Below are 27,762 nucleotides of genomic sequence, written 5' to 3'. Positions count from 1 at the left end.
CAAACACGATCTTAGGATCGTATCAAAAGAACGCAGGAGCCACATTATAGAAGTTCCCACTGTCCAAAGATGGAATAATTTGAGCTTCAATGGGGATAATTATTAAAATACTTATCAAAATCCAGCAAATATATTTAGCTTTATGAGTTTGTAATGATTTTTTTAAGTTTGTAGTGTTTAGTGGGTGATAGGGAAGTGGTTGATTATCTGGAAAACTTGTAAAAAAGTGAGAGAAACCAGTGTTTTTTCACCATAAGATCACTAAATAGTAAGTGAGGGGAAATATCATAAAAGTATCCTAGCTAAAACATTTTAAAGAATAAAAGAATTAAAATATCATCATATTCCAACCCATAATGAATTAACGGATCTACAAATTGAGCATCAGAGAATGCTATCAACACAAATAAGAAAGACAACCATACCTCCTGGTGGGGGCGCACACCACCTATGGTCTTGCCAATGGGATCAAACCTAAATTTGGTCAGGCCTTTGAATCCAGCTTCCAATTTTCAGGAATTATAGAGGACAGAGAATGTTGGATAAGTACACACCAGTAAAATCCAGAGAGTGAGAAATGCTATGGGTCAGAGGCATGTGTTTTTCAATAAATCCATTTTAAGGAAGATAAAAGGATAAAGAGAGAAGTTACAGATTTTAAGATTTAAAAGACAAATCAGATTTAATAAAAATGGGTGAGACTAAACTGTAGTGTCTATAAAGAAAGGATAAAACTATAAAGAAATGGAAATGGAAAGTGATTAATGGGGGTTGAGAGAGAGGATTATCATTGGGACAGGGCTCGTGGATGGGGTTTTGTTGTGCCCTGCAAAGTTCTATTTCAGGAATTGATGGTCATTACAAAGGCAGACGCTTTATAAGAACTAATTAAGCTATACTTTTGTGTGGTTTTCTTTATTTATGCTTTGTTTTACCATTTTTAAAAAGTTATTAATGTGAGGGGAGGCCTTCCTACTTTTGCCAAATGTGGGCTAGGAGTCCTCCCACCAACAGCCACTGGTGGTTATTATGTTCCAGACTTATTCCAAACACTAGGAATAAATCTCAAGACAAAAAAAAAGATGACAAGAAAAAAATCCCTGCCCTCCTGGACTGTATGATCTGGTGGAATGAGACTAAGACATAAGGAATATATATGTATCTGTCCAGGTGTATACACGATATATGTAGCTACTTATATCCTACGAAGGTAGATACATATGTAGATATGTATATAGATATTTATGTGTTATCCAATTAATAAATCAGAAGAAGGGTACCAGAGAATACCAGAAAAGAATGAGTTTCTTGACTACCAAAGAGACAATGAGGACTAGGGTCCTGACAGAAGGCACCTCAGGGTGGCGAGCTGTGAGTGTTGGTGGGACCTTGCAGGATTCAGCCAAACCTGCTGGGCTCCTCTAGTCACTCTTGTCAATGGGAAGGTGGTAGCCAAGAAGGGCCCAGCCGTGTCTGTTGCTTCCTCTGGACTCCTAGAGCTCAAGGTGTTGACATGCCTGGCAAACACTCAACAAACATCAGTGTGACAGTTTGTGCTGGATAGTGATAGGGATATACAGTCAGGGTCTCCACCATCATAAAGCTGACCATCTAGTAGGGCTAAAAGACAATTAGCTGAACAGCTATCATATGGGGTGATGACTATTGTGATAGGAAAGGTGTAAGCTGGGATTCGATGTGTGGGAGTTGGGGTGAGGCAAAAGTAGTCCTTTTGCCTCTAGGGCAGGCTTCCCAGAGGAGATGACAGTGACAGCTCACCTGGCTCCTAAAGGAGCTCACCAGGTCATGGAAAAAGACTGAGAAGGATTAAGGGGAGGAAGGGCTGGAAATAGAGCATTCTGAAGGATAGGAGTTGTGAAGTTCATTAAGGCGTTGTGACTGGTTGGCAGAGGAGTCTTCATTGAAACATTTTAATGAAAGAGATGATGTGATCAGATTAATGTTTAGAAGGCTCATACTGAACGGGGGTGATGGAGAGGTGGGAGTGAGATCTGGATTTGAGATGACCAATTAGGAGGCAATTGCAAAAAAAAAATCTGGCACGAAATAATAAGGACAAGAGAGTGGCGAAAGGGTGGACAGGAGAGGAAGAATTTTTAAGATATTTAGGGCAGAGAGTTGACGGTTCACAGTGACTGACTGGATGTGGGGGATGAGAGAGATGGAGAAGACCAGGATGAGCCCGAGGATCTGGACTTGGCACTGGACAGGAGAAGGGGCCACTGTCCTCCACGAGAAGCGAGCCTCACACTTCCCAGCCAGCCTGGGCTGGATTTCTTTCTAGGTGGTGTGACGGGGTGGGGGAGGGGAGCAAGCCTTGATGCGCTGGTTCCCGGGGTTCAGGGGGAAGAGACCTGAACCCTCACCCAGCAGCTAGTCATAAGGAGTCTCCAACTCTAGAATTCAAGGTGAAGCCCATAACTGAAATACAGCCCACACCCCAACCTTACCTAGTGAAGAGAAAAATCCTGACAAGGAAGGAAACTGAACTCTGACCAGACAATCCACATGCTGTGGGAATTGGGTAGCCCATTTACCCCAGACACAGCAAAAGCTTTCTTTAATATGTGCTGGTTCCCTCTCCAACTCATTTTGTTTCTGTTTGATGCTTTGCAGCTAAACAGATGGTGGGTGCTTTTCACTCGCATTTCTTCTGTCATGGATTTTTTTTGGCAGATGAGGGAGTTTCTACTCATATGACCACAGCTAATTCTTAGCCTCCAAAGCAAAAATTAATGGACTTCGGCAAAAAAAAAAAAAAAAAAAAAAGAGACAGTGCTTACCCAGCTCTTTCCTTTAATTTCCACATGCCCACAGATATTCCTCTCCAAGAAGGGTAAATGAAGGAAAGACTAGAAAATACTTCTTGGGACTATAGAACAATGTATCTGGTCTGTATGTGATGATGAGAGAGAGACAAAGACACAGAAAGAGAGAGGCGGAGGCAGGAAGGGGGAGAAGAAAAGGGGGAGAGAGGGAGGGAGGGAAAGGGAAAAGAAAGAGAGGTAGTGACCTAGAGAGGGAGGGAAGGAAGGAAGCAAGGGAGGGAGAGAGGGAAAGAGGCAGGCACTGGGTCTTATTATTTTCTGTGCATTATACTACCTATATGTATGTATTTAACCTCTCTGAAACCTCTGTTTCCTCATCTATAAAATGGGAATGATAATGCCCACTTGCCAACACTGCAGTAAAAATTAAGTTAACCAAGCCTATTTCTGGCAAATTCCCTTTTGGAGTCACAGTATTTTCATCTGTTGAAAGGGCTTAGAATATCTTTCTTCAGGGTTGCTGCGAGGATCAAAGACACTATTGCACTCATAGAGTCTGCAGATTCTAAAGCGTTGTCCAGGTGCCATCTTTCAGTATAATCTGAGTTTTTGTTTCCTATTGCACTGCAAGCTGCTATAGGCTGTTCACTCATCCCCACTGATTCCTGCCTTCCCAGCAAATGTCAAATCACAATATCAATACAAACCATTTTAAAGACAGACTGCAGAGAATAATTAGGACTTAATGTCTAGAAATGATTTGGATAGAGCTTTGCAAAACTCGTCATTCTTTTTGAGACTCGATTTCAGAAATGAAAGTTTTCCTTGCCTCTTATGTGCACCAACAATGCAAAAGCAAATTCAGAACCCCTGGATGCCTGAGTGGCTCTATAATTAGATAAAATGTACAATCTGATGTTATAATGTTTACATGTAAAGAAATAAATGAATGCTGAGGAACTGCTGCAGAGATTTCCAGAGAAATGTAATATACAGTGTCAATACTTTTGCTTAAAAAGCTAATCTTCTAATTAATACCCTTGCCGTAGAACTTTAAAGTGCCTTTGGTTTCCTGAATTTCATGATGAATAGAGAAAGAGAACTAAAATTTCTTTAAATTTTTATTATACTACTTTATGACTCTGTTTAATCTCAGAGCCTCCTTTAAAAGGTAGGCTTTAAAAATCCCTGTTTTACAGGTTAAAAAGTAATTCTCAGAGGAATCAATTACCTTGCCCATGACCACACTACTAGTTATGCTTCAGAACTACAGGTTCAAACATATAAGCCTTTGCTCTTGCCACTGGACCACACGGTCTGTCTTTCACCTCCCTTTCCCTTTTACAGCAAACCCAGAAGAAAGCCATTTAAAACTGGGTCAGAGACTCAAGTACCTGAGTTCTGTGTGCAAATCCTCCCACACAGCCCTACAGATACCCTGATGAACTCCCCGCCATGCCAAAGATTACACAAAAGTTCAATCGCTAAATGAGAAAAAAAAAATCAATTTTACAAATTTCCAAACAATTGCCCATTTAGCCTATGCAAAACTGTGATAAAAGCTGGAATACAGAATGTGGCTAAAGTCAAGAGACCACATGGCCTCCATCCTGAATCTCTTCTCTGCTGGCCCTCATATCCCACCGTTAAACTCTGGTGTGAGATCCTACCAGTATGATGTTGCAAAAGACTAAACAAATGCACATCCACCAGTGCCAAAGGTGAATGAGGCAGACCTGAGATGGTGCCATCTGTGGCCAGAGCCAGGGTTAAGCCAACCTGGGCTTTCTTCCTTAAAGGCAGAGATGCCCCAGCCAAAGAGAAGAGATGGCCAGCCCTCCTCCCATAGGGTAGATCAAGGCTCTGGCTTCCCTGTCATCTCAGTGGATCGAAGAGGAGGAGAATATAAGCGTCTGAACCGTGCATAAACACTGACCTTTAACAATGACCCTGCCCTCCAAGGAAAATGAGGTCCACTGAGCACCCCCGATAGTTTCTGGATTAGCCCTTCCTCCTTCCTTGGAGAGATATAGTGAGCAGGCAGGGAGATAGTCTGGGCATGTAGGTGGAAGTCTTCTTCCCTATGAAGGCTGCTGAGGGGAGGAGCAGAGTCTTCTCTTCCCAGAAAAAGCATAAGTCAATGAATACTTATTGAGCACCTTCTGTATACTCAGCCCTATGCCAGGTGTCATGGAAGAATCCAAAGGAAAGCTGAGCCTTGCAGGAAGAACAGGACACGCCATGTTAAGTGCCCATAAGGCAGAAAGTGCACAGCACTGGGGACAGACTGCGCATAGTTCAGCATTGCCCAGACCATGGGGTGCAGAAGGGTGAGGGAGAAAAAAAAGGCAGGAGAGAGAGCCAAGAGCAGACACTCAAGGCCGTGTATGCCATGTGGAGGTCCACAGGCAGTGGTGGCTGTGTAAGAATTTGAGGCGCCAACTCAGCATCTTTCAAACCTGCCTTTCCCTGGTTTGCTTCTGTCTCACACTTTGAAAAGAGACATTTTTATACTCATTGGTTGCCTCATGTGAATGAGCCACATGAGCCTTGCAATTGGCCCCCTCTCTCATGGGACTTCCTGACAAAGCGATCCACCTGCATTCTCTTTCATTTATCTCCCCTGGTGCCCAGAAATAATGATGTGTTGTCAGGGAGTGTTTTTCCAGCCTGTTTGGAGGGAAGTTTCCCATCTGCCTAGAGCCCTCTGGGAACTCACTGATGCACCAACCTTCTGTTCTTATATAGAACTCCTACAGAGATTTCTTGTCAAGGTGATCCATAAAATCAAAACTTTGCTAGTGAAAAACAAAAGGAAACCTCTACCAACAATAGCTGAGGCTGTGGGAGGAGTCACTTTCCAGCCTTAAAGTAGCCTCATCATGCAGAGGAAATTGACATTCTTGGTTACTCTTTCCTTGTGAATTTCTTATCCCCCCTGCTGCCATGATGCCATGCACTCCTGCTCTCCTGCTTATCTAACCACACTTCATAAGTTCCCTTTGCTGTCTTCTCTTCTTCCAGCCCATTAGCATCCCCCACAGCTCATCTTGGGTCCTCTTGATTCTTGCTGTACACACTGTCTTTGGTCAAATGCTTCCATTCCTCGATCTTCAATCACCACCTATTCCCTCCAGCCTCAGAGTTCCTCAGTTGTCCCTCACTGCCTGGACATCTAGATACCTGTAACTGAATGATCTACAAGTACCAAACATGCATTGTGTCCAAAATCAACTTTATCAACCTATCTCCTGTACAGACTAGCTTCTTTTCCTGCACTTACCCAGTTACAATAAAAAACATTAATGTCATCATTAATGACTTCCCTCTCTCAAATACCCTCTACACATACATACAAAACACATATTAATATACCTCCACATCTTTCCCTGCACCCCCCAATTATCATACTGTTCCCCTGTGTTCCTCCCTCATTAACTCATGCCTTAACTATTTAACTCTTCTAAACACGTTTCCTCTTCACTTCATCCTCCACCTCCCACCACATTTGTCTTTCAAACACACAGATCTGATTACTTCCTTCTGCACATTGCCTGCAGGTCAAAGCTCCTGAGCACAGCCACACTGCCTGGGTTACTGGGAAACTCTAAAGACACTGGTCACTCCCATTCTTCTGATGTTTTGCTCATGCTCCCCACTCTTTCCTACCTGCAAGCCTTCTCTTTAATCTTCACGGCCTAACCCAAAGTCACCTCTTTTATGAAGCCTCCCTTGATTCCCTTTCCTATTTTTCAATTGATGTTTGTTTATAACTCTTTATAGATCCTAGGATATTATATAATAGTTCATCATTTGCATGTTTATATTCCTCTCCTCGATTATAATCACCTAGATGAGGAAGATGTGTCTTTGGCGCCAATACCCTGATGCCTGCCACTTTATACCTGGGAAGAAGACTTGTTGAATAAATAAATACTATGATGAAACCATAAAAGCAAATAAGATTAATGCAAACATGGGAGATCTATTGCTCACCAAAGTGATTAGAATATCAGAATGGTATAACAGAGTGGACTTTAAATTCTGGCTCTAACACTGACCAACTGTATGATGCCTGGGAGGTTTCTTCCCTCTGAGCCTTGAATCTTCATCTGGAAAAAAAGAGATAAAAAGACCTCTTTAGTTCCTTCTAAGGAACGGAAATTAGATATTATATATAAAATGCTCAGCATAGTGGCTAACACATAATCAGATCTCAATACATTATTTATACTAGTGTTATTAATAATACATAAGAAGTTTAAGGAGGAGGATAGTAAGAGATGGTGTTAGGAAAAGAAGGTGAGTTCAACTTTATTTGCTGAACACACATTTATTTAGTACTGGCCAATGGAAGATATTAATGCCAGATGAATAAACCTCAATTTATAGAAAAAGGAGCAGATATAAAATCTCCCACCACTTCTATCAAGGTACCCTTTAACACCTGCATCAGTTTGCTGCCTGAAATAGAGATGGAAAAATTAGAGCTGCCAGTGTGGGACATGAATGGCTACACAGAGTTGAGAACAAAGAAATAATTCCAAAGGAGAAGCAGATTGCATGGTGATAAATAGGTTGATAGGAGAGAGAGGAGTTAAAGATGCCTCCAGAGATGGAGTTTTAGATCACAGACTGACTAAGCATCCTGACACCGAGCACAGGTGTCCAACTGACACAGGCTACCACGGGACAGAGTTTTGACGAGAGTTTGAAACTCAAGATGTAAACTCGAGAGTGATGCTGATGCCTTGGACAAGGATGAGTTCTCCTTACCCATGTCTCAAATAACTTATGGTATAGTCCATGAAAACCACAAAACCAGGAACCAACCTGAGCAACTTAAAACCAATGCCAGTTCTTGGTATCAGGATAGATGGAGGGGGAAAGTTTCATAAAACCCACCTTGAAGGGGAAAGCATATATGGGTTCATCCCACAGCCAGAGCATTGATATCAAACTAGAGTGGTGTGTTGCCATGACAGCAGCTGCCTAGTAACAAAAATTAATAATAAGAGGGAAAAAATGGGCAGGAGCAATAAATCAAGCCAAATATTCTGTTTTTTGCAAAATTTCTCAATAGAGAGAGTGCTCTAGGGATGCATGTAATTTTTAAAAATCTCTCCTGCTAATAACCTTTTTCTTGGACAAACAGAACTTTCAAAGAAGTATCCGATGCATGGGATGGGAAAGGAAGACCAGGAATAGAATTTCAGTGTTGCTCAGACAATTGATGCCAATGATCCAACATTCTGTGTTTCCCTGCAGAGTGATGCCAATGACCATCCAGTTCTCCATTCTGATTATGCTGCACTCAGCTCTGGTCCTCATCACCACAGCAGAGGATTATAAGTGTTTGCCCCTCATCCTCCGGAAAACTTGCTGTTGGATTAATGAGACCTATTTGGCCCGGAACGTCATCATCTTTGCATCCATCTTGATTAATTTCCTGGGTGCCATCTTAAATATCGTAAGCATCCCACATCCACCAACCCTCTGGTGTCTAGTGTGCAGTTGAGCATGAAGTTTATGGAGCCTGCAGCTTCCTGCATTACCCTTCCTTGGTACCAGTTACCTTTATGTGCCTGGTCCAGCCCCAAGCTTAGGGACAGATAACAAAGATGTGGCTACTGCCAAAACTGTGCATTTTACTGTTGGAAAATTGTCTATTTCCCAGTGGGATAGGTTATTTTCTCCAAAGGAGTTCCAAAAGCCCTTCAATTTCCATATTGTCAGTGGCCAATTACATCGTAAATAAGAGTTACCATGTATTAAGTACCAGTACCTACCTGCTATGTGCCACGCACTAAAGGAGGACCTTTACATATTTTTCATATTTAATCCTCACATAAACCCCGTGAGGTAAGTTTCATTATCCCCACTTTATGGCTGAGGAAACTGAGGCTCAGAGACATGAAATAACTTGCTAAAAAGGTCTGTCTGACTCCATGACCCACGCCCCTCTAATATGCTAAATTGTATCTCTGGGAGTGGGAGTGGGGTGGGGGAAATGGAAATGAAATAGCTGCCATTTATTGAGCACCTACTATGTGCTACAGGTAGGTATTATTGTCCCCATTTAATGGATGAGGAAACTGCATTTTAGGAAAGCTGAGTATCTCGCCTATACTTTCTAAAAGTTTGTATTTCACATGACACATAGAATTCAGATGACTTTCCAACTGCCATGATATTTATCACTGTTTAATTTGCTGATCCACATTGTCATGGTTTCATTTTCTCTCAAGAATTGTACCATGGTACCTATAGGTATTTTCTGTGCTTTTATAAGTAGTCTGTGTTGTCCATGACTCAGGCAGCCAGATTTTTTAGGTGATTTTTGTTTGGTTCCAGGTCTTAAACTTGGCTTGTTGAGAGAGGCTAGTTGAGGCATTGTCGTGTGGTTGAATCCATCACTGTGCCCTTTGGGCCTGAGGGAGGGTCCCCAAGTGTGCACGGACCCAAGCTATAGACTCCCACAATTGTTGGCCTGTGACTTGGAGGCCTAGACTGCCTGAAATCACTGTCTAATTTGGCCCAGTAATTACCTTACTTAAGTTCTGTGGTTGTCCTTCTAGTGAAGGCTCTGTGGATAAAGGAAAAGGGAAAAGGAAAATTATCATCTAACTGAGTTCATCATCTAATCAATATCTTATAGATTATGATAACTGAAATGGAAGTACATGGGATCAATTGATCACAGGCTGCAGAGAAGCATCCAGGACCTTAAATTAAGTCTTAATAACAAATTAGATATTTCTGGGGTGCAGAATTTGTAAGTAAGCCCAATGACTGTAGGTCAGGGTTACCTCTGAGGCCAACCGTGCCTCAGTGGGTAGTGTGGTAGGAAGATCAGAGGCTTTGGAGTCAGATAGACCTGTGTTCAAATCTCAGATCCACCAGTCACCAGCTCAGTGACACTGGACAAGTTACTTTACTTCTCAGAGTTTCATATTTTTCAATTGTAAAATGGGGATTAAAAATAGCAGCTACATCACAAGGTGGTTGTGAGGCTTTTTTGTACAAAGTGTCTGGCACAGAGGAGGCATTTGGCCAATGGTAGTTATTCTTTTCCTAGTACCACAAAATCTCCTGCAGCAACTTCTGTCCTAGGAAATGCCCATCACCCCAATGCTAAGAGTCTTTCTGGAAAATGTACCCCTTCAGATTCTTCAAGTCCTCGCAGCTGTTGATCTGGAGACAGGCTACGAGTTTACCCCAGACCTCTTCTCCTGCCATCTGGCTTTCTCTTCTGAGCTCCACAAGCACACTCCAGTGACCTTAAATGATGGGGCCAACAGAGCAGTCTAAACTTAGTTTCATGACTGGCTTACAAAAGCTCTTTCTGAGCAAGCACTTGTTTTTTAAATAAAAGAAATCAAAGCTGGCACTTTGGCACTTCCATTCTGACTTCAAGTCCCCTCTAGGGTTCAGTCTACCCAGGCTCGTGCTGAAGCCCAGCCACTGATAGCACACTGCTCCATTTCCAGCACTCACACTGACTTTGTTGTTCCTGTTTTTGTTTTTGTTGTTCTTTTTTTTTTTTTAATCCGCAGCTGTGGTGTGATTTTGACAAGTCGATACCCTTGAAGAACCTGACTTTCAATTCCTCAGCTGTGTTTACAGATATCTGCTCCTACCCAGAGGTATTTATTTATGAGCTCCCCTTGGTGAGAGTTGGACATAGATATATCTCTACCAGCTCCAAATAAACAAGACTGGCTGAAGGGCCGTAGAAAGTACTCAAGAGGCCTGTTTTCCTTCTTCTGCCTCTTCTTCTTTCCTTTCTTCTTCTTTCCCTTTTCTGCCTTTCCTTCTCCCCTTATATTTTCTGTTTCCCAGTCCTCTTTCCTGTCCCCTCCTCTGCCTCTTTTTCATCTTTACCCCTTCCTTATTTCTTTCTCCTTCTTTCTCCTCCCTTTCTTCCTTTCCACCTTTTCTTCTATCCATTTTCCATTTGCCCTTATCTCTTTCTTCTCTATGCATTTCTCCTAGCTTATTTGTAAAATCCTGTAGCAGAATGCACTGTAATCTCCATTAGCAGGCAGAGTTCTTTCTCAAACAGTATTTACTGCATTAAGGAAAGAGGGATGGAGGGAGGGAATTAAGGAAGGAAGGAAGGAAGGAAGGAAGGAAGGCAGGCAGGCAGGAGAAGGAAGGAAGGAAGGAAGGAAAGGGAAGGAAGAAAGGAGAAGGAAGGAAGGAAGGGGAAGAAAGGAAGGAAGAGGAAGGAAGGAGAAAAAAGGAAGGGGAAGGAAGGATGGAAGGAAGGGGAAGGAAGGATGGAAGGAAAGAAGGGGAAGGAAGGAAAGAAGGAAGGAGGGAAGGAAGGAGAAGGAAGGAAGGAAGGAAGAGAAAGGAAGGAGAAGAAAGGAAGGGGAAGGAAGGATGGAAGGAAGGGGAAAGAAGGATGGAAGGAAAGAAGGGGAAGGAAGGAAAGAAGGAAGGAGGGAAGGAAGGAGAAGGAAGGAAGGAAGGATGGAAAAGGAAGGAAGGGAGGGAGGAAGGGTGGGAGGGAGGGAGGGGAAGAAGGGGAAGGAAGGAAGGAAGGAAGGGAGGGAGGGAAGAAGGGAGGGAGGAAAGAAGGGAGGGAGGCAAGAAGGAAGAGAGGGAGGAATGAATTACAAAGGCAGAAAATTAGAACTAAACTTAACTGGTAAAAAGAGTGCCAGAAGCACCATGTGTTCTGTAGGCCTCCCAACAAGCCACCTATGATCATAATATGTGTGTCTTACTCTATGTTTACCACAGAGCCAGTGGTCTGTTTCTGGGCCTTGGGGTCAGCCTATGGGGTCTGTTATTCACAACCCGGAACTTTACATATTAGGGTAGACATTCTGGGTCATAAAGTAGAACAGCTAAGATGTCCCAGCAGACCCCAGCCAACCCCATACCTAGGACTCTGGATAGACTTTCGTTCTCTAAGAGGCTGCCACACTCAGAAGGCCCTCCAACATATGAATGGAGAAAAGGCCCCCTGTAGTCTCTTCTAGGCCTAAGAATTGGTCCCAGAAACATTCCAACAAGGAGACCAAGCCTCCTCTCCCTCCATCCATTTGCATAGAGCACCTGCTTGATATGCATAACATCATCAAATCCTTCAGATGTCTGGGGTAGAGGCTATTACTGTCTCCGTGTTATAGATAATAAAACTGGAGCTCAGAAAGCAGCTTGCTTAGTGCTGGTTAGGGCCACACCTGCCTGATCTTATTTCTTCCTCACTTCTTTCCTTCCCTTCTTCTTTCTATCCTTCCTTCCTTCTCTTTTTAATTCAATTATCAAGGCTTGATACTATAATTTGAACCATATCTACCTTATTCTTTATCTTGCCTAGTCCCTAGAGGAGACAGTAGACTCTACTAACGGATGTGCAGGACAGGATGGGACTAGGTCCCATTTAGGGGCTGCATGGGGCAGACCATGTGCCCTGGGACTTCCTTCCACCTAGGAATGAGTGGAGCCCCAGCTTAGTGTACTCTGTGGGACAATGGCTCCCTGAGAAATTCTTGATTTGAGGGGCTTAGGGAATGTCTCAACTTTTGGAGAGAGTAAGTGGCCCAGAATTGGACAGTCAGAGCTAGGCAAAAGCTGGTTTTCATTTCCAATCAAGCTCCCTCACTTGCTGGAAGTGGAACCTTGAATCAGTTCTTACCCTCTCTGAACCTGTTTCCTCATCTGGAAAATGAGAAAATTAATACCTTCTTTACATGGCTACTGTGGAGTTAAACAATATGTTCTCATGGTGTCTGCCTAGATGGGTTAGCAAATATTTAGCTCCTCACATGGCATCTGACATGAAGCAGCTATTTATCTGTGCCCACACATCACTTTGAATTAATATGGTATACCCTTGACCCAACACCTGAACCCCCAAACACAAGACCACAGCACTCAGAGATTAGCCAGATCCTAAGAAAGTGGTGGGTAAGATTTTTGATCACACAGTTTTGTTTCAGTGCCTCAGTTTCCTTATCTGTAAAATGGGGATAAAAGTAGGGCCTTCCTTATTGGTTGATTACAAGAATTAAGTGAATTAATCCATATAAAGTGTTTAGAAGCCACACCTGGCACAAAGTGTCTGCTCATTAAATGTCTGCTATGATTTATTTATTATTTTCAACAAAAGGGCTTTGAGCATGTAATGCCAGTGTATGTTATCAACAAACAAACACCTGTACATACCCGAACCACTGTGCGTAATATACCAGTGTATGTTATGAAACAACTCAACAACAGAAATGTTTAAAAGTGAGATAAAATGAATATGGATTGATGTTATCATTTTCTCCGCAATGAAAGGATCATCTTGTTCAGGAGGTCAGCAAACTACAGCCACAGGCCAAATTCACCACCTGCAACAACCACCTGATCTGACCCACCATTTGCCATTCTGATACATGTATGTATGTGTGTGTGCATATATGTGTGCATGTGTATGTGCGCACACATGCTTCACTAAGCATTGCCAAACTAAAATGGATTAGGTATTCAGACCTTCTGAAAGACTTAATCCAACTCCCCAGCACTCACGTACTCACAAGTATGTGTCCCCAAGCAAATCGCTTCATCTTTGTGAGCCTCAGTTTCTTCAAATGTATACCTGACATTTCTGCCTCACCCTATGAGAAATAATATCCAGTCCAAAAACATATTATCAAACTGGATGATGTAATACAAAAAATGAGGCTTTTACAATGTATGATATAAAGTATAATTTAGTTCGAAATTCGAAGCTTGTCAGATGCTAAAAACGAGTGAAGATGCCGGGAATGAAAGTGAAGAAAGCTATATTCCAGTCAGGGTTGGAGAGTAGTCGAGGAGAAAGAAAGGCACAGGATTGTGAAATGAATGCAAATCACATGCACAAACCCAGAGTGTCATTATCTCAAACACCTGGATGTGGTTCTCAGGAGATGTGGTGAGAAGACCCTCACTTTAGAATTACGCCCCTTTATTATATGCTCTGGCACATCTGAATAAACAGTTCACTGTATCTGCAAGAGCAGTCAGAGCTTGCTATGGTTTTAAAGGGTCCTGAAGAGCCTATTTTTCCATAGAGATGTGATCATCTGTGTCTTGGCATGCTGGCATTTCCTTCCCTTTCTTCTCCATTTATTCAGGTCCTACCCAGCCTTCAAGCCTCCCTTTTTCCATAATGTGGTTTGGCAGGCCCAACTCCTTCAGGTCACTCTCCTTCCTGCCATCTCATATACCCTTACGGTGTCATCTTAGCATTCACACTCCATCCTTCCTACAGTTGATTTATTTAGCTGGGATATCCTTTCCATCCTGTCAAATTTATTGACATAAGGAGTGAAGATAATATTGTATAACTATTCAAGATTGACTAAAGGGCCCAGCACAAGACAGGGCCCACAATCTGTGTTTTAAAATATTTAAAGAGAAAGGAAGCATTCTTCCAATAGACTAACAGGAACAAGATTTACCTTCCCATCTGAAACAACTAAAAACAAACAACATGTATGAAACAATAGTTTTCAAGGCACTAGGCATCAGTCAGTAAAGGACGATAATCCTGAAAGACAGGAAGCAAGTGATTGCCTGAGCTTTATTATTGCTTTAAGAGAATTTTTAGACTGTGGCTGAGGAAGAGGAAACCAAGATGGACTCCCTGATTTGAGAATACTAAGCTGAGAGTCCTGGGAGACCAAGGTGGCTACAGTCTGCAGAACACACTACTCTAGAGAGTTGCATAGATAGAAAAACCTAGAGATCTGAAAAGGGTTCAATCAGTGCACGCATGTGAGGAAACTGACATGGGAAAAGAACCATCTGGAAGGATCAGTACCTGGAACTCACACAGAGTTGAGAATAATTTTTGTTCCCACCAGTCAGACTGAGAAAGATTCATGGGGTACTAGGTTAGAACATTCAGAAAAGTCTTGCTTCAGTAGAGTAAAATAATTGTTTCTACATCATATGCTGCTCTGATTCTTCCTTTAAAATCTTAAAAGTTAGATCCAAAGAGATCAAACCTTTTAAAATAATTTAATATGTGTCCTAGAATAAATTTCAAGAATATGTATAGGAATACAAAAATATCTAGGATTTAACAAGGTAAATACACAATGTCTGGCACCCACTCAAAGATTACCAGCATCAAAAGGAGGAGGAAAATATGACTGATAACGAGGGAAGAAAATCAACCAAAGAAGACCAACTCAGATTTGACTGTTTATATTTGAATTAGCTTTTTTTTTTTTTTTTTGAGAGAGAGTCTCACTCTGTTGCTCAGGCTGGAATGCAGTGGTGCAATCTTGGCTCACTACAACTTCCACTTCCCAGGTTCAAGCGATTCTTGTGCCTCAGCCTCCCAAGTAGCTGGGACTGCAGACATGCACAAACACACTGAGCTAAGTTTATTATTATTATTGTTTTCAGTAGAGATGGGGTTTTGCCATGTTGGCCAGTCTGGTCTCAAACTCCTGGCCACAAGTGACCCACCTGCCTGGGCCTCCCAAAGTGTTGGGATTATAGGCATGAGCCACTGCACCCAGCCAGGCAGATAATTATTATAACTATATTCATGATAGACAAATATTAGATAGTGCAGAAGAAAAAAAGTAAAACTGATAACATAGCAATATAAAGTATCCGAAATGAAACACAAAAATTAAAAAAATAAAAATAAAAGCAGTACTGTGGACAACTTCAAGCAGCATACTATATGTATAATTGGAGTCCTAGCTCCTAACCTAAAAGAAAGACTAAGAGAAAGATGAGGAGATTGAAAAGCTATTTAAAGAAATAGTGGCATGAATTTTTCCACATTTGATGAAAACCATACATCCACAGGTCCAAAACCTCAATATAAACACACACACAGGCACACAAAGGCACATCATAATCAAATTACTCAAGCCATAATAAAGACAAAATCATAAAATGTGTGAGGGGAACATATTGCATAGTAAAAGACAATGATATGAATAACAGAAGATTTTTCAAAAATACAACGATGAAAAACCAGCATCTTGAATGAACCAAAGGACCATTAGGAGTGTACTAGAGCACCAACCACATACAAAATTTTCTTTTCCCCTAATTAACACAACCCAGTGAACACCCTGGAGAGTCAGACCAGCCATCTTCCCAGCACCCTGTGTTGGTCCCCAGGTTTATGATACCCTCCTTGCTCGACTTTCTGGAGAGTCTAGGCTGGTCTCAGAAGAAGCAGAGCAGCTTCTGTCATTTGCCTGGACACACTTCACTGTGTTGCTTATGCCAAGAGCTACAATTGCTAAGAATCAGATTTTGTGTAAAGCAATAAGTCCGGATGATTTCTTTAAACTATAGTGACTTTTGAAAATTGTCTGCTTGATTTCTTTTCTTCTTGTCCCATGAGTTCATGATGTTATGGGATTTTGGCAGCAACCAGATAGCTCCAGGGAGTCCAGTTTGTCTGACTTATGTGGGTAGATGCTCAATTCCCTCGTCAGTTATCATTGTGTAAAATAATTCTTCTTCCTCCTCTTTTAAGAGTAAATTGTGCATATATTGCTGAGGCAATTTATGGTGCACTGACAATGTCCTTCTAGCCTGGCACAGTTTTTGGTGCGTAGTGGGTTCTCAGTCAACAATTGTGGGAAAATGCATGATTTAGTTTGTAAACTGTTTGTTTCATGGAAACAGGTTCAGTTGTTGCTGCCCTTAACACCTTGGCATATCATGAGATTCCAATTTTTTCAGTACAGACATTGAAGAAATTGATTTCCCAAGCCAGAATATCTATCTGAGAGAAGAAAACCTTGTATATTCAGAAGAAGAAAAGTGTTATATATACTTCCTCTCTTCTGTAAAGTGGACCCAAGAATAATACCTGTCCTTGGGTCATTTAAGGAATTAAATGAGATGAAACACATAAAGTCATTCAAAGTCATTCACAGAATACATGCCCAATAAATATTTAGGTTTAATTATTACATCTACTTTCCACCAACTTAATCACTGATTTACAGACATCCCTAACCCAGCTGGTCCCTCCACCAATCTTACCTGGAGTTCATCTAATGTAAGATGAATCTGGTCTCTTTCACACCTCCACATCTGTAGGGTTTTTTTGTCTTCTCCTGTCTACATTTTATTTTACCTATTGAAATGCCTTTGACTTCTTTTTCCTAACCAATTTTTTTAATGGTAAAAACTGAGGTGTCATTATATCCTTTCCCAAGGCAAAGGTGATGCATTTACAATGCATAGCTTGTCTGCTTCCTGTATCAGAGATTGCTGGGAACTTTGCGCACTACCTAACATTTCTCATACAAATCTTGGCATTATTATTTTTTATCATTAAAAGGTCTAGGAAAAAAAACAGAGAACCCCATTACTATATGGGAGGCAGAGTTCTCTGGAGTACAGGGATTTACCCTGAAACACTGTATTCAACCTAGTGTTTCATTTCATATTGCACATTAAAATAAAACTAAAGGACATTACAAAAGTAAATAATCCACTCAAAAGCCATGTCATGTCTGTGTAGACATAGTTTGCATTCTTGTAATCATAGTATATATACAATTTGACACCCTGCTTTCCAGTTTAAAATTATTTTGAACACTCTTTGTTGTCATTTAAACGCTCCTCTGAAAACTCTTGTATATAGAGCTATTTATTCTTCGGGCACATGTTTCTTCACTACTGTCTTCTAGTTCTCCTCCTCACATCCCCAACAATGCCTAATCAATAGTCTTATTTCTCTTCTTCCACAGTCCTTCAAACATGGTAGGCTCTCAATGTTAGTCTCTGTATCTTCTGTCTTTACTTGTATTCTGCTTGAGTGGTTTCTTCCACACCTGTAAGTTCAGCTGAGTGATGCTAAATGTGTGTCTCCAGACCCCATCTGCCTTCTGAACCTCAGCCTCATTTATGTCATTGCTCACTGAACATCCTTCCTGAACCACCCCTTCTATACCTAAAGCTTTATAGGCCTAAAAAAGAACTCACTGCCTTTTCCTCATACTTTACCTTAAGTTTTTTCTTACTTAATAGATTAATACAAAGTGGAAATCTTAGTGCTACCTCTGACTCCTCTCTCTTACCTCCCCATAAAACTAGACAATGTTGTCCAACTTTTATATCTTGCTAAGTTTATTGGGTAGATCTGCCAAGATCTTGTCTTTAAGTCCTCAGCTTTTCTCCATTAATCCTGATACATCGTATATTCTGCCCTACCACAATTTATTTCTTAGGCACTGACCTAATGAATCCACCACAAGCAAGAAACTCAGCCGTGGTTCCTTATGGACTGCAGAATAAAGTACAGATTTCCATACAAGAGGATTTTTTACAGTGTGGTTTTGCCCCTTAACTCTGTCCTACTATACCTATAAGCCCCTTATACCCAGGATCCATTTAGGGGACACTTGAGGAGCTGTGGGCCTTCTAAGTTCCTAGAGTAATATAACACAAAAATTGCTTGTTTTTTGACAGAAACTAAGTAATTGCATTGAGCCCAGTTTCTTCCCAAGTTACAGGACACATGCAATTTATGAGTCCAGACCCAGCAAAAGAGAAATGTTTTCACAAAGCTTTCACAAAGCCATAATTCTTCTGTAGCCTCCTGTTGTTCTCCCATTTGCTGGTCCCACCCCCACTATTCACTCAAGGTATAAAAAGCACAGAGATTCCTCTGACGTTGTCCGGGAGTCTCATTCTGTTTGATGTCCCATGGTTTATATCACCTCCAAAAGGTTCACCTTTATACTTTAAAGTAAAAAGTTACCTAAACCATGCAAGGCAGTGGGTGATTCCTTTCGATGGAATGGGGGATAGGGGTAAAGAAGGCAAGAGCATGCTGCCACAATTGATCGAGGCAACAAAACGAGAAAGACCCATCAACACATTGTGCAAATGTACAATTATATTTGCCTATTATACCTTCAGCAGCCTTGTTAGAGAAAGGAGCAGGGCAACACATTCAAATATTTTCTTCTGCTTGTGTTACTAGTTCTCTTTATGAGTAGTTGTATGATTCTCTAATATGACCTAAGGAATTAATCTTCCTGACACCTTGTTCCTTTACACTTTTGCATTCATGTTATTCTGTCTTTCTAAAATGCCCATCCCTTTCCATTTTCTACTGTGTGAAATCCTCTCTGTCCTTCAAGGTCCAGTTCAAACTCATGTCCCCTGTATAGCCTTCTTCAGATGTGCCTGCAGAAAGCACAATGCTTTGTCCTTCCTCTGTACCCACATTGCATTTGGTCACATTGCTGGCAAAGCACTTTCCACCATGATTATTGTTTGTATTTTTATGTCTGCTTTACATTTTAGACCACGACTTCCTTTAGGCCTGGACCATCTCTTACTCTCCTTTGAATTTCCAGTGCCTAGCACCATGTCTTGATTGTAATAGGCACTCAATAAATGCTTATTACATTTTATAAATTAACTGTTGTGACCACATAAGTTTTTGTTCCAAGGACACAATCATTTCAATGGCTTTTTATCCAATAAATTATTCATAATTTGCAAAAAGCCATGCACCGCCCCTTGTTGTGATACAGGAAACAATGAAACAGGACCCCTCAGGTCTAGTCCTCTTTCTTTGGCCTTTGTCAAACTGGAGGGTCTTAGAGTTTCCCTGGAGCAGAAAATGAGCTCTGGAGAATGAACTTCTTATTGCCCAGTCACTTCACACACAGCTTCCTACACAGAGGCATCAAAATGAATTACCTAAAAATCTTCCTCAAGATCTTAAAGGACAGCTGAAGAAAACCTATTATCCCATTTGAGACCAGAAAATAATTGGATTTCTTGGAAAAGGAAAAGACAGAAGTAAAGGAGACACTAGACACTAGACACTAGGCTCCTAATGGCAAGGAAATGCCTTTTTCACTTATGAGTCCACCCTATGTACCACAAAGGCATGGGGCCTTTGCCCTCAGAGAGAACACAGTCAGGACACTCTCCACACCTGTCGATGTCAATATTTGTTGAATGGATGCATAAATTAGCCAGCTAGGCTTAGAAATCTGTAAACAATCTTCAGTAATTACTTGGACATTTTTGGATATTCTTACCCAACACCCTTGCCCATACAAAAATTGTCTCTCTATGTAATAGAAGAGAAAAGACAAGTTGTTACAAACAGCCATGTACAACAAGACCAAAAAGAATTTTAGAAATTGTCAAGTCCAATATTTTAACTAGAGTCCCCATTTACATGAATTGGTTATATCCTGGTGACCTAGATGCCACTTTATAGCCAAGAGATCTTGGACAATTTACTTAAGCTCTATGAATCTCAGTTTCTTAACCTATGAAATAGGAATTATGACTCCCATCTTGACCAGTTACTTTGAATGTTACAAGTGAAAATGTATATAGAGAGCACAATATTGCCACAAAATGGGCCTTTGATAATGTAAGTTTTATTCTTTTTGTTCCCGATAGTCAGAGTCTGAACCCACCATCCAGAATGATATATTAGGATACTTCTCTAAGGGAAGGAATAGGCTGGGGAGCTTCCCATAAAAGGCTGAAATCTGGTGGGGTAGACTGACATCTAAGGGCTACTCTAATATTCCAGCTCTTGGCTAATTCCAAATTTGCAATTTGAGCAGTTACTTCTCATACAGGGTAATAGGTGTTATGCTGGTCTATGCAGGGTGCTGTGGAGGAATGAAGCAAGATCCAAACATACCTGGAGATACTGAGGAAGGCTTCTTAGAGGAAAGAACACTTAAGCTGACATTTGCCAGAAGAGTAAGCCCTAGGCATATGGATGAGAGTTGAGCAACAGGGCCCTGGTACTTGGGAGAAGCGTTCAGAGAATGAAAGGAAATCTGATATGTGATGGCCTTGTGAGCTTTACTATTCAGAAAGGAGAATATAATTTGCGATAGTGGAGAGCTATGAAAGAACTTCAAGTTAAGACGTGACATGATCAGATCTGTGCTTTAGAAATATGGAGTAGAGAACGATATGGGTGTGGGGTGGGGATTGGGGACTAACTGCAGGCAGAGCTGCCAAAAAACTATTCTAGAGCTGTTGGTGAGAACTAAGGCAGAAGCAGTGTGGAAGAAGGCTGGCTGAAAGGGAGGTCTATTCAAGAAGAATCAGCCGGGCATGGTGGCTCATGCCTGTAATCCCAGCACTTTGGGAGGTCAAGGTGGGTGGATCATCTGAGGTCAGGAGTTCAAGACCAGCCTGGCCAACGTGGTGAAACCCTGTCTCTACTAAAAATAGAAAAGTTAGCCAGGTGTGGTGGCATGTTCCTGTAATCCCAGCTACTGGGGAAGCTGAGGGGAGAGAATTGCTTGAATCTGGGAGGAGGAGGTTGCAGTGAGCCAAGATTGCACCACTGCACTCCAGCCTGGGCAACAGAATGAGACCCCCATCTCAAACAAAAAAAAAAGTAGAGTCTACCAACTTAGGATGGCCTGTGTAGGGAAGAAGAAGGCAACGAAGATGAAACCAAAGTTATTGGCTTGGGAAATACTATGAATAGTGATGCCATTCACAGAAGTAGGGCTTGGCAGTAGGCAAATGAAGAGTTTGATTTGGGACCTGTTGAATTTCAGGAGGCCTTGAGACCTCCAAATGGAAACTCTCTGCAAATGTGTGTAAGACCTACAAGCATCCATGGCTAGGAGAGGGAACTGCTGCCCCCATTGAATCTGACCACGTGTGTTCTCTGTTTCCAGTACTTTGTCTTCACAGGGGTGTTGGCCATGGTGACCTGTGCAGTTTTCCTCCGGCTGAACTCCGTCCTGAAGCTGGCAGTGCTGCTGATCATGATCGCCATCTATGCCCTGCTCACTGAGACCATCTATGCAGGCCTCTTTCTGCGTTATGACAACCTCAACCACAGTGGAGAGTAAGTGCCCACCACTGTGAGTCCAAAGTGTGCTCAACTTCCTGTGGGAAATGGAATCGTTGGGAAAATGATGCCCGCTGCGTTACTGAAACTTAAGGTCTGACTGGATATTGACTTATAGCTCAAATCAGGCATTCTGTAGTTTACAAGTCCAAGCAAAAATCCTGACTTTTCAGTGGCATCATTTATATGGATTACAGATGAATTAATCAAAGTTTGGACTAAATAGTAGCTCAGGTCTCCTCCAAATCTGATAATTTATGATTTCTTCAAATTTAGTGGTTTCAACACTTGTAGGATCTGTTTATAATTTGGCTGTAGCAATATTAATAAGAGCAGCCACTGTGTATTAAGCCCTCATGCTCTCCCTTTGCATCGCACAGTTGGTCCTCCATATCCACAGCATTGTGGATTCAACTAGCTTCAGTTTGAAAATATTTTTTAAAAAATTACAGACAAAAGCAGTATAGTTTAACAACTATTTACATAGCATTTACATTGTATTAGGTTTTATAAGTAATCGAAGGATGATTTAAAGCATGGGGGGCATATGTATAGGTTATATGCAAATATTATGACATTTTATATAAGGGACTTGAGCATGCATGGCTTTTGGTATCCACAGGGCTGATACCAAGGGACAAACGTATTACTGCTGAAATATAGAAAAGTACAAAAAAAGAATATCTTACCCAGACTCCTTAGAGAAAAACAGCCCAAGGCAAGGCTAATGAAACCCCAAGGCAGTGAAAGTGAGGGAAAAGAGAAGTGAGGAAGAAAAGGATGAGAGGCGAATGCAAGCTACCACTACATTTTGCTGGCAACATGGGCTGTGAAGAGATTCAGCTGGTGCCTTGGAAAATCCACTCGCAGAGCCATTTGAAATGCCTCTGGGCAGCTCTAAGGTGGGAAAAAGTGTCTCAGGACAGAGGAAGGCAGAAAAATATGTGTGCTGGCTCCTTCCCTGTCTCTCCCATTGGCAAGAGTTCCCTTTTTGCATGCACTTTCTGATGACATCACAGTGACCATACTGTTGCAGAAACAATGTCTGCGTAAAGACACATCAGACTTTTTAGAAGCAGAACTGATCTTCTCTAGGCCCAGCCTTAAAACAGGAACTTTTCCAGGTTTATGATGGAAACTACTTCACTTGGGACAAGTGCACCTCATCAGTCTCAGTTACACAACACAAAATATGAATACAAATCATAGGGCACAGTACACTTGAACTTGGGCACACTTCCCATTCATCATCTTCAGCCTTTCAAGGCAAATGCTACATTTCCAAATTCAGTGCCACAAAAGTAGAATTAAGATAAGTGATGCAGATCTTGCTACCCAATCATGAAAACAGACACCTGCAACATTTCAGTGTTGTATAATACATCAATCCTTCCTACAAAGAGGGGTTGGTTAATAGATACAAAATTCATCTAGATAAGAGGAATATGTTTAGTGTTCTATAGCACTGCAGGGTGACTATAATTGACAATAATTTACTGTATATTTTTAAATAGCTAGAAGAGAGGATTTTGAATGTTCACAAAGAAATGATAAATATTTGAGGTAGTGAATATTCTAATTAACCTGCTTTGATCATTACACATAGTACACATGTATTGAAACATCACTCTGTGCCCTATAAATATGTACAATTATTACACATCAATTAAAAATAAAATTAAAAAGAATCAAGAAGGTTTTTGGGATGCACAAAAGGATTTTAACCAATGAGAAGTTGGGGTAGTTCAAAAGAACACTGTCTGCTACAACTAAAGGACTAGATGGGGACAAGAATGGATGCAGAAAGACTATTTGGGAGGCAACTGCAATGGCCAGCTTCATGGACATGTGGCCTGTGCATTCACATAGGGCTCTGCACTCAGAAGGGTCTTGCTTTGTTTAATGCCCTGCTTTCACCATCTTGAAATTCTCTAAAAAAAAATTTCAAGAAACCCCTGCATTTTCATTTTACAGTGGGTCCACAAATTATTGAACCAGTTCTAGCTATTGCATTAGTCCACATGAAACAGCAGGGTCGATAGGAGGAATGAACAACCAGGAAATAATCCACGCGTAGAGTCAAAGCCAAATAACATTTGTCCAACATCACACGACCTTCGTGAATTCGTCCGTGTATCCATTCAATACACATTACATTGTTTTCTGTGGGTTTTTACTAGGCACTGCAGGTTCATAGATGAATAAGGCATTATTTTTATCCTTTAGGACCTTAAGGGCAAGCAATTATAAGTAGGTACATAGAGGGGGGCATTGCAGCTACTGAAAAATATCACTGAGATCTGTATTGATAGCTAGTCTTCACTGTTTGCTAGCTAATTAAGTTAAATTTTTTAACATCTCAGTCTTGGGTTTTTTTTCTAGAATGGGGATAATAGTATCTTGATTGTTGATATGATAATTAAAGTAGGCAGAATACATAAAGTGTTATTAGAGTATGGCATAAAATTAGCACTTACAGTCATTATTATGACAACAGAATAAAAGATAAATTCAAGCTGAGTGGTTTATTATGAGTGTCATAGAAGCAATTGGGAACTAATAAACTAAAAATTCAGGGTCAAATGTGCTACAATGAACATGCTGAATTTGGTGACTAAGATATGAGTTCTCATCCTGGCTCTGACACAAATGAGCTGTGTGACCTTGGGAAAATGACTACTCCTCCGTGGGCCTCAGTCTCTACCTGTAAAATAAAAGGCTTCAAGGGATATTACATTATGTGTGGTGCACATAGTACGAATTAGAATAAATCTGCTAAGCGCACAAAAGGTACTTAATTACTTGAAATTATTTTCATAATTTTTACTAAGTCTGAAGTAGCTTACAAAACAGTATGAGAGCTATGCAATCCTAAATTTGTAAACATACTTTTTTGTACGGGGTAAAAGGAAATGACATTTAGTTAACTCCAAAATTTTAACCATTGTCTTCTCTGGGTGGTAGGCTTAAGGGCAATTTTTATTTTGTTATATGTGCATCTTTATTAGTTTCCAAACACACTATAATTAGCCTAAATATTTCTGTAATGAATAACACTCAAATATTAATTTTTGTGATACATCAGATAAGATGATCTCTAAAGACTGTTATAGCCCTGAAAATTACATTATGCTACATGGGTTTTCACTTAAGAATGTTCCTTTCTATTAGCATAAAGAGATGATAGTATTAACTCAGTGATTTTATCAATACAAATAAATTAGTTCAACATGTTCTTGATTTTAAGTCCCTGACAACCAATATTAAGCAAAGCATTATAATACAGTACAGATTTCAGCCATTTGGTTCTCTTTGGAAGTTCTTTAAGGAATTATTGAAACTAAAAAAAAAAAAAAACTTTCTAATTTCAAACCACAGTTCTTTCGGGATGCTCCTCAGCCTGGCTGACTTACTATGCATATTCTGCAGTCTGTGCTCAGGCTGTTTTTTCCATCTGCAATACAGTGAATGACTCAAAGATTGTTTGTAATTTTCTTTTACTTTTTCTTCTGAGTTTTGTCTAGTCATCTTTCTATTTTTGGTCAATCACTGCTTTCAAAATAATTGAAGAGGTATTTGTGTTTTCTCTTGAAAATGTGTTTCAAATGATAAATTTCTGGACTTAAAGTCTTCTGTATGGCAAAGCAAAGGATATCCAAAGTGCCAGGCAGAGCAGGGATTTGGGAAGAAGTCACAAGGAGGAGCTGAACGTAGGACATGCTCATTCAAACTAAGCAATGTGAATGAGTGACTTTTTAAAGCTCCACCACCATGAGCAAGATGATGTGCCAGGTGCTTCACAGGGTGGCAAGGGGGAAATGTGGGCCAGGCACTGTGCCAAGCACATTACCATGATTAACTCATTTAATCCTCACAGTGATAGAGGTAAACACTATTAGATACATTCAACTGAGGCTCAGAGATGTTAAATGACTTTTCCAAGGTCAAACAACTGGTCAGTAGAAAAGCTGACGTTGGAACCTAGATCTTCATGAGTCCAAACCTCATGTCTTTAATCTTTTTTCAGGGGTCCACAAACTGCAGAAGCTAGAGAATTAAGTGACATGAAAGAATAAAAGGATGGTACTGGAATGTGTCTATGTCCTCAAAATAAGCCTGATGGTGACGGTGGATGGCTGGAAAGATGGAACAAAGGATGGATGGATGGACTGATGGATGGATGGATGGATGGATGGGTGGATGGTTAGATGGATTCATAGATTCATGGATTCATGGATTCATGAATGGATGGATGACTCCTCAGCCCTAAAATGCAGGATGACAATGTGTGGCTCACAGTCCAGCCCTCTTCACTTTAGCACTCACAGTGGACAGCTCTGTTAGCACTCTCTCGTCCTGAGTCTACATATGGCTTCAAACATGATATATGACATTTATTTTTTATCCCCATACTAGAGACCTATAAACAACCTAGCTAAGCAAAATATATGTCCTGTACCTAGAGAACCCATCCCACTTTTTCCTTGTGAAGTCTTATCTTTTAGGATTCAGCTCTTCAGCCTCCCCTGAACACCCAGCCTGGGTTGCTTTTTTTTTCCCCGTGCATTCCTATGGCAACAAGGATGTATCCTTTCCACAGAGTTTATCATATTATAAAATTATCTGTGTATTTGATTATTTCTCTTACTTAATGTTTCGAGGACAAAGACAACATGCCTTCTTCATCTCTATATCCCAGAATATTATGCCTGGCACACAGTAGATGCTCGATAATTATGTGCTTCTCTGGGTCTATAGAAGCATAATAATTAGTATCATCTATTGTTAGCATCTTTCCTCCAAGGTATTCACAGATTTGACTCTTGTCCCAGCCCACAGAGTTATTTGGTCCTCTTAATCCTCATATGCAAAATACCTCCCTAAGAATGTACATTTTCACTCCTAAGTCTCTGTCCAATCCTGATGAGTTGAACTGTGCCTGGCCCAGTATAAGCTGGGAAGGTTTTTTAGCATAAAGCTAGATTCCATCTTCACATGGATTTTGTGATAGGAAAGTATAAAGGCTATTTAAAATCTATAAAATGTGTTCTGCACATAGAAAACATTATTATTAATGTGAGTGTACCATCTAGAGGCTAGACTGTAGAATCTCTTTCACCATATGTGTTCTGGGTCACCTCATACCCTTGGAGGTCAATCGACTTTTGAATTAGCCAATGTGCAAACGCTTAGAGCAGCCACGATCACATAATAGGTGCTGAAAAGATGTGTGTTTTTTTCTTTTTATACCACTCCTTTCTGAACCTCAGTTTTCTCATGGGTCTCCTTGAAGTCCCCCCATGGTTATCAGTTCCTTTTTTCTTCCAACAGAGATTTCCTGGGGACCAAGGAGGCATCGCTGCTACTGATGGCCATGTTCCTCCTGGCTGTGTTCTACCATGGACAGCAGGTAATCTAACATTTCGCTCTGACTGCTCTGTTACCTGACATTTCTTGTTGCCATCAAACTGGCCTCTGCTGCTCTTTGCAGCAAATAACTTTTAGCTGCCTGTGGCAAGTTGTAGTTCTTAATAAATCAATTCCTAATAAAGACCACCTAATGAAAAACAAAGCTGGAGAAGATCTGGTAAACAATGTGGTTTTAATGACCTTTGGATATATCTCTTTCAAAAAATCATCCTAGTGAAAGAGCTTTCAATTTCTGCCTAAGACAAACTGGGATCCCTCCCAATTCTGTTGCCTGGATGAAATTATTACTACAAAAGTTGTGTGCTATCTTAGGTAAACATTTGGGTTCAGCTGAGCCTGGATTCTAATCACAGTTCTTACTCTCAGCAGTGTATGATCTTGGGCAAGTTACTAATCTCCATGAGCCTCAGTTTCCTCAACTCTAAAATAAATTAGTAATACCTAAATAGGGCTGTCTTGAGAAAGCATTGGAGATTATTGTGTGTAGAATTTTGTGCACTGACTTGCATTGTTTATAATAAAGACTTCGTTACAGATCTGTCCTAATTAGATAAATGCCTGCCATATGGATTATGCTTTCCATGAGCCCCTACTCTTTACCAGAATCTGGAGTGGGCACTGTGGGCAGAACTGTACAAAATCCCAGCTCTGGTCCAGTCTCCTGGAGTAGAGCTAACCCCAAATAATGCAAACATGTTA

The 27,762-nt window shown here is 40.9% G+C and overlaps 1 protein-coding gene across 3 annotated transcripts in view; it reads left to right on the top strand.

The window, feature by feature from the left end:
• ADCY8 (adenylate cyclase 8) overlaps positions 1 to 27,762 on the top strand; it is a 260,213-nt gene that overhangs the window by 186,867 nt on the left and 45,584 nt on the right. For 2 of the 3 annotated variants that reach the window (XM_054499607.2, XM_054499609.2), the window contains 4 exons: positions 8,058 to 8,259; positions 10,346 to 10,435; positions 21,458 to 21,630; positions 26,965 to 27,043. In XM_054499607.2, the coding sequence (XP_054355582.1) occupies positions 8,058 to 8,259; positions 10,346 to 10,435; positions 21,458 to 21,630; positions 26,965 to 27,043 (544 nt within the window). The remainder of the gene's footprint in view (positions 1 to 8,057; positions 8,260 to 10,345; positions 10,436 to 21,457; positions 21,631 to 26,964; positions 27,044 to 27,762) is intronic. The other variant, XM_054499608.2, reaches the window with a different exon arrangement.

Source organism: Pongo pygmaeus, chromosome 7 (genome assembly GCF_028885625.2).
Source record: "Pongo pygmaeus isolate AG05252 chromosome 7, NHGRI_mPonPyg2-v2.0_pri, whole genome shotgun sequence".
In the NCBI taxonomy this organism is placed as follows: Eukaryota; Metazoa; Chordata; class Mammalia; order Primates; family Hominidae; genus Pongo; species Pongo pygmaeus.
Note: the sequence above shows the minus strand (reverse complement) of the source record. Positions and strands in the feature narration are given on the sequence as shown.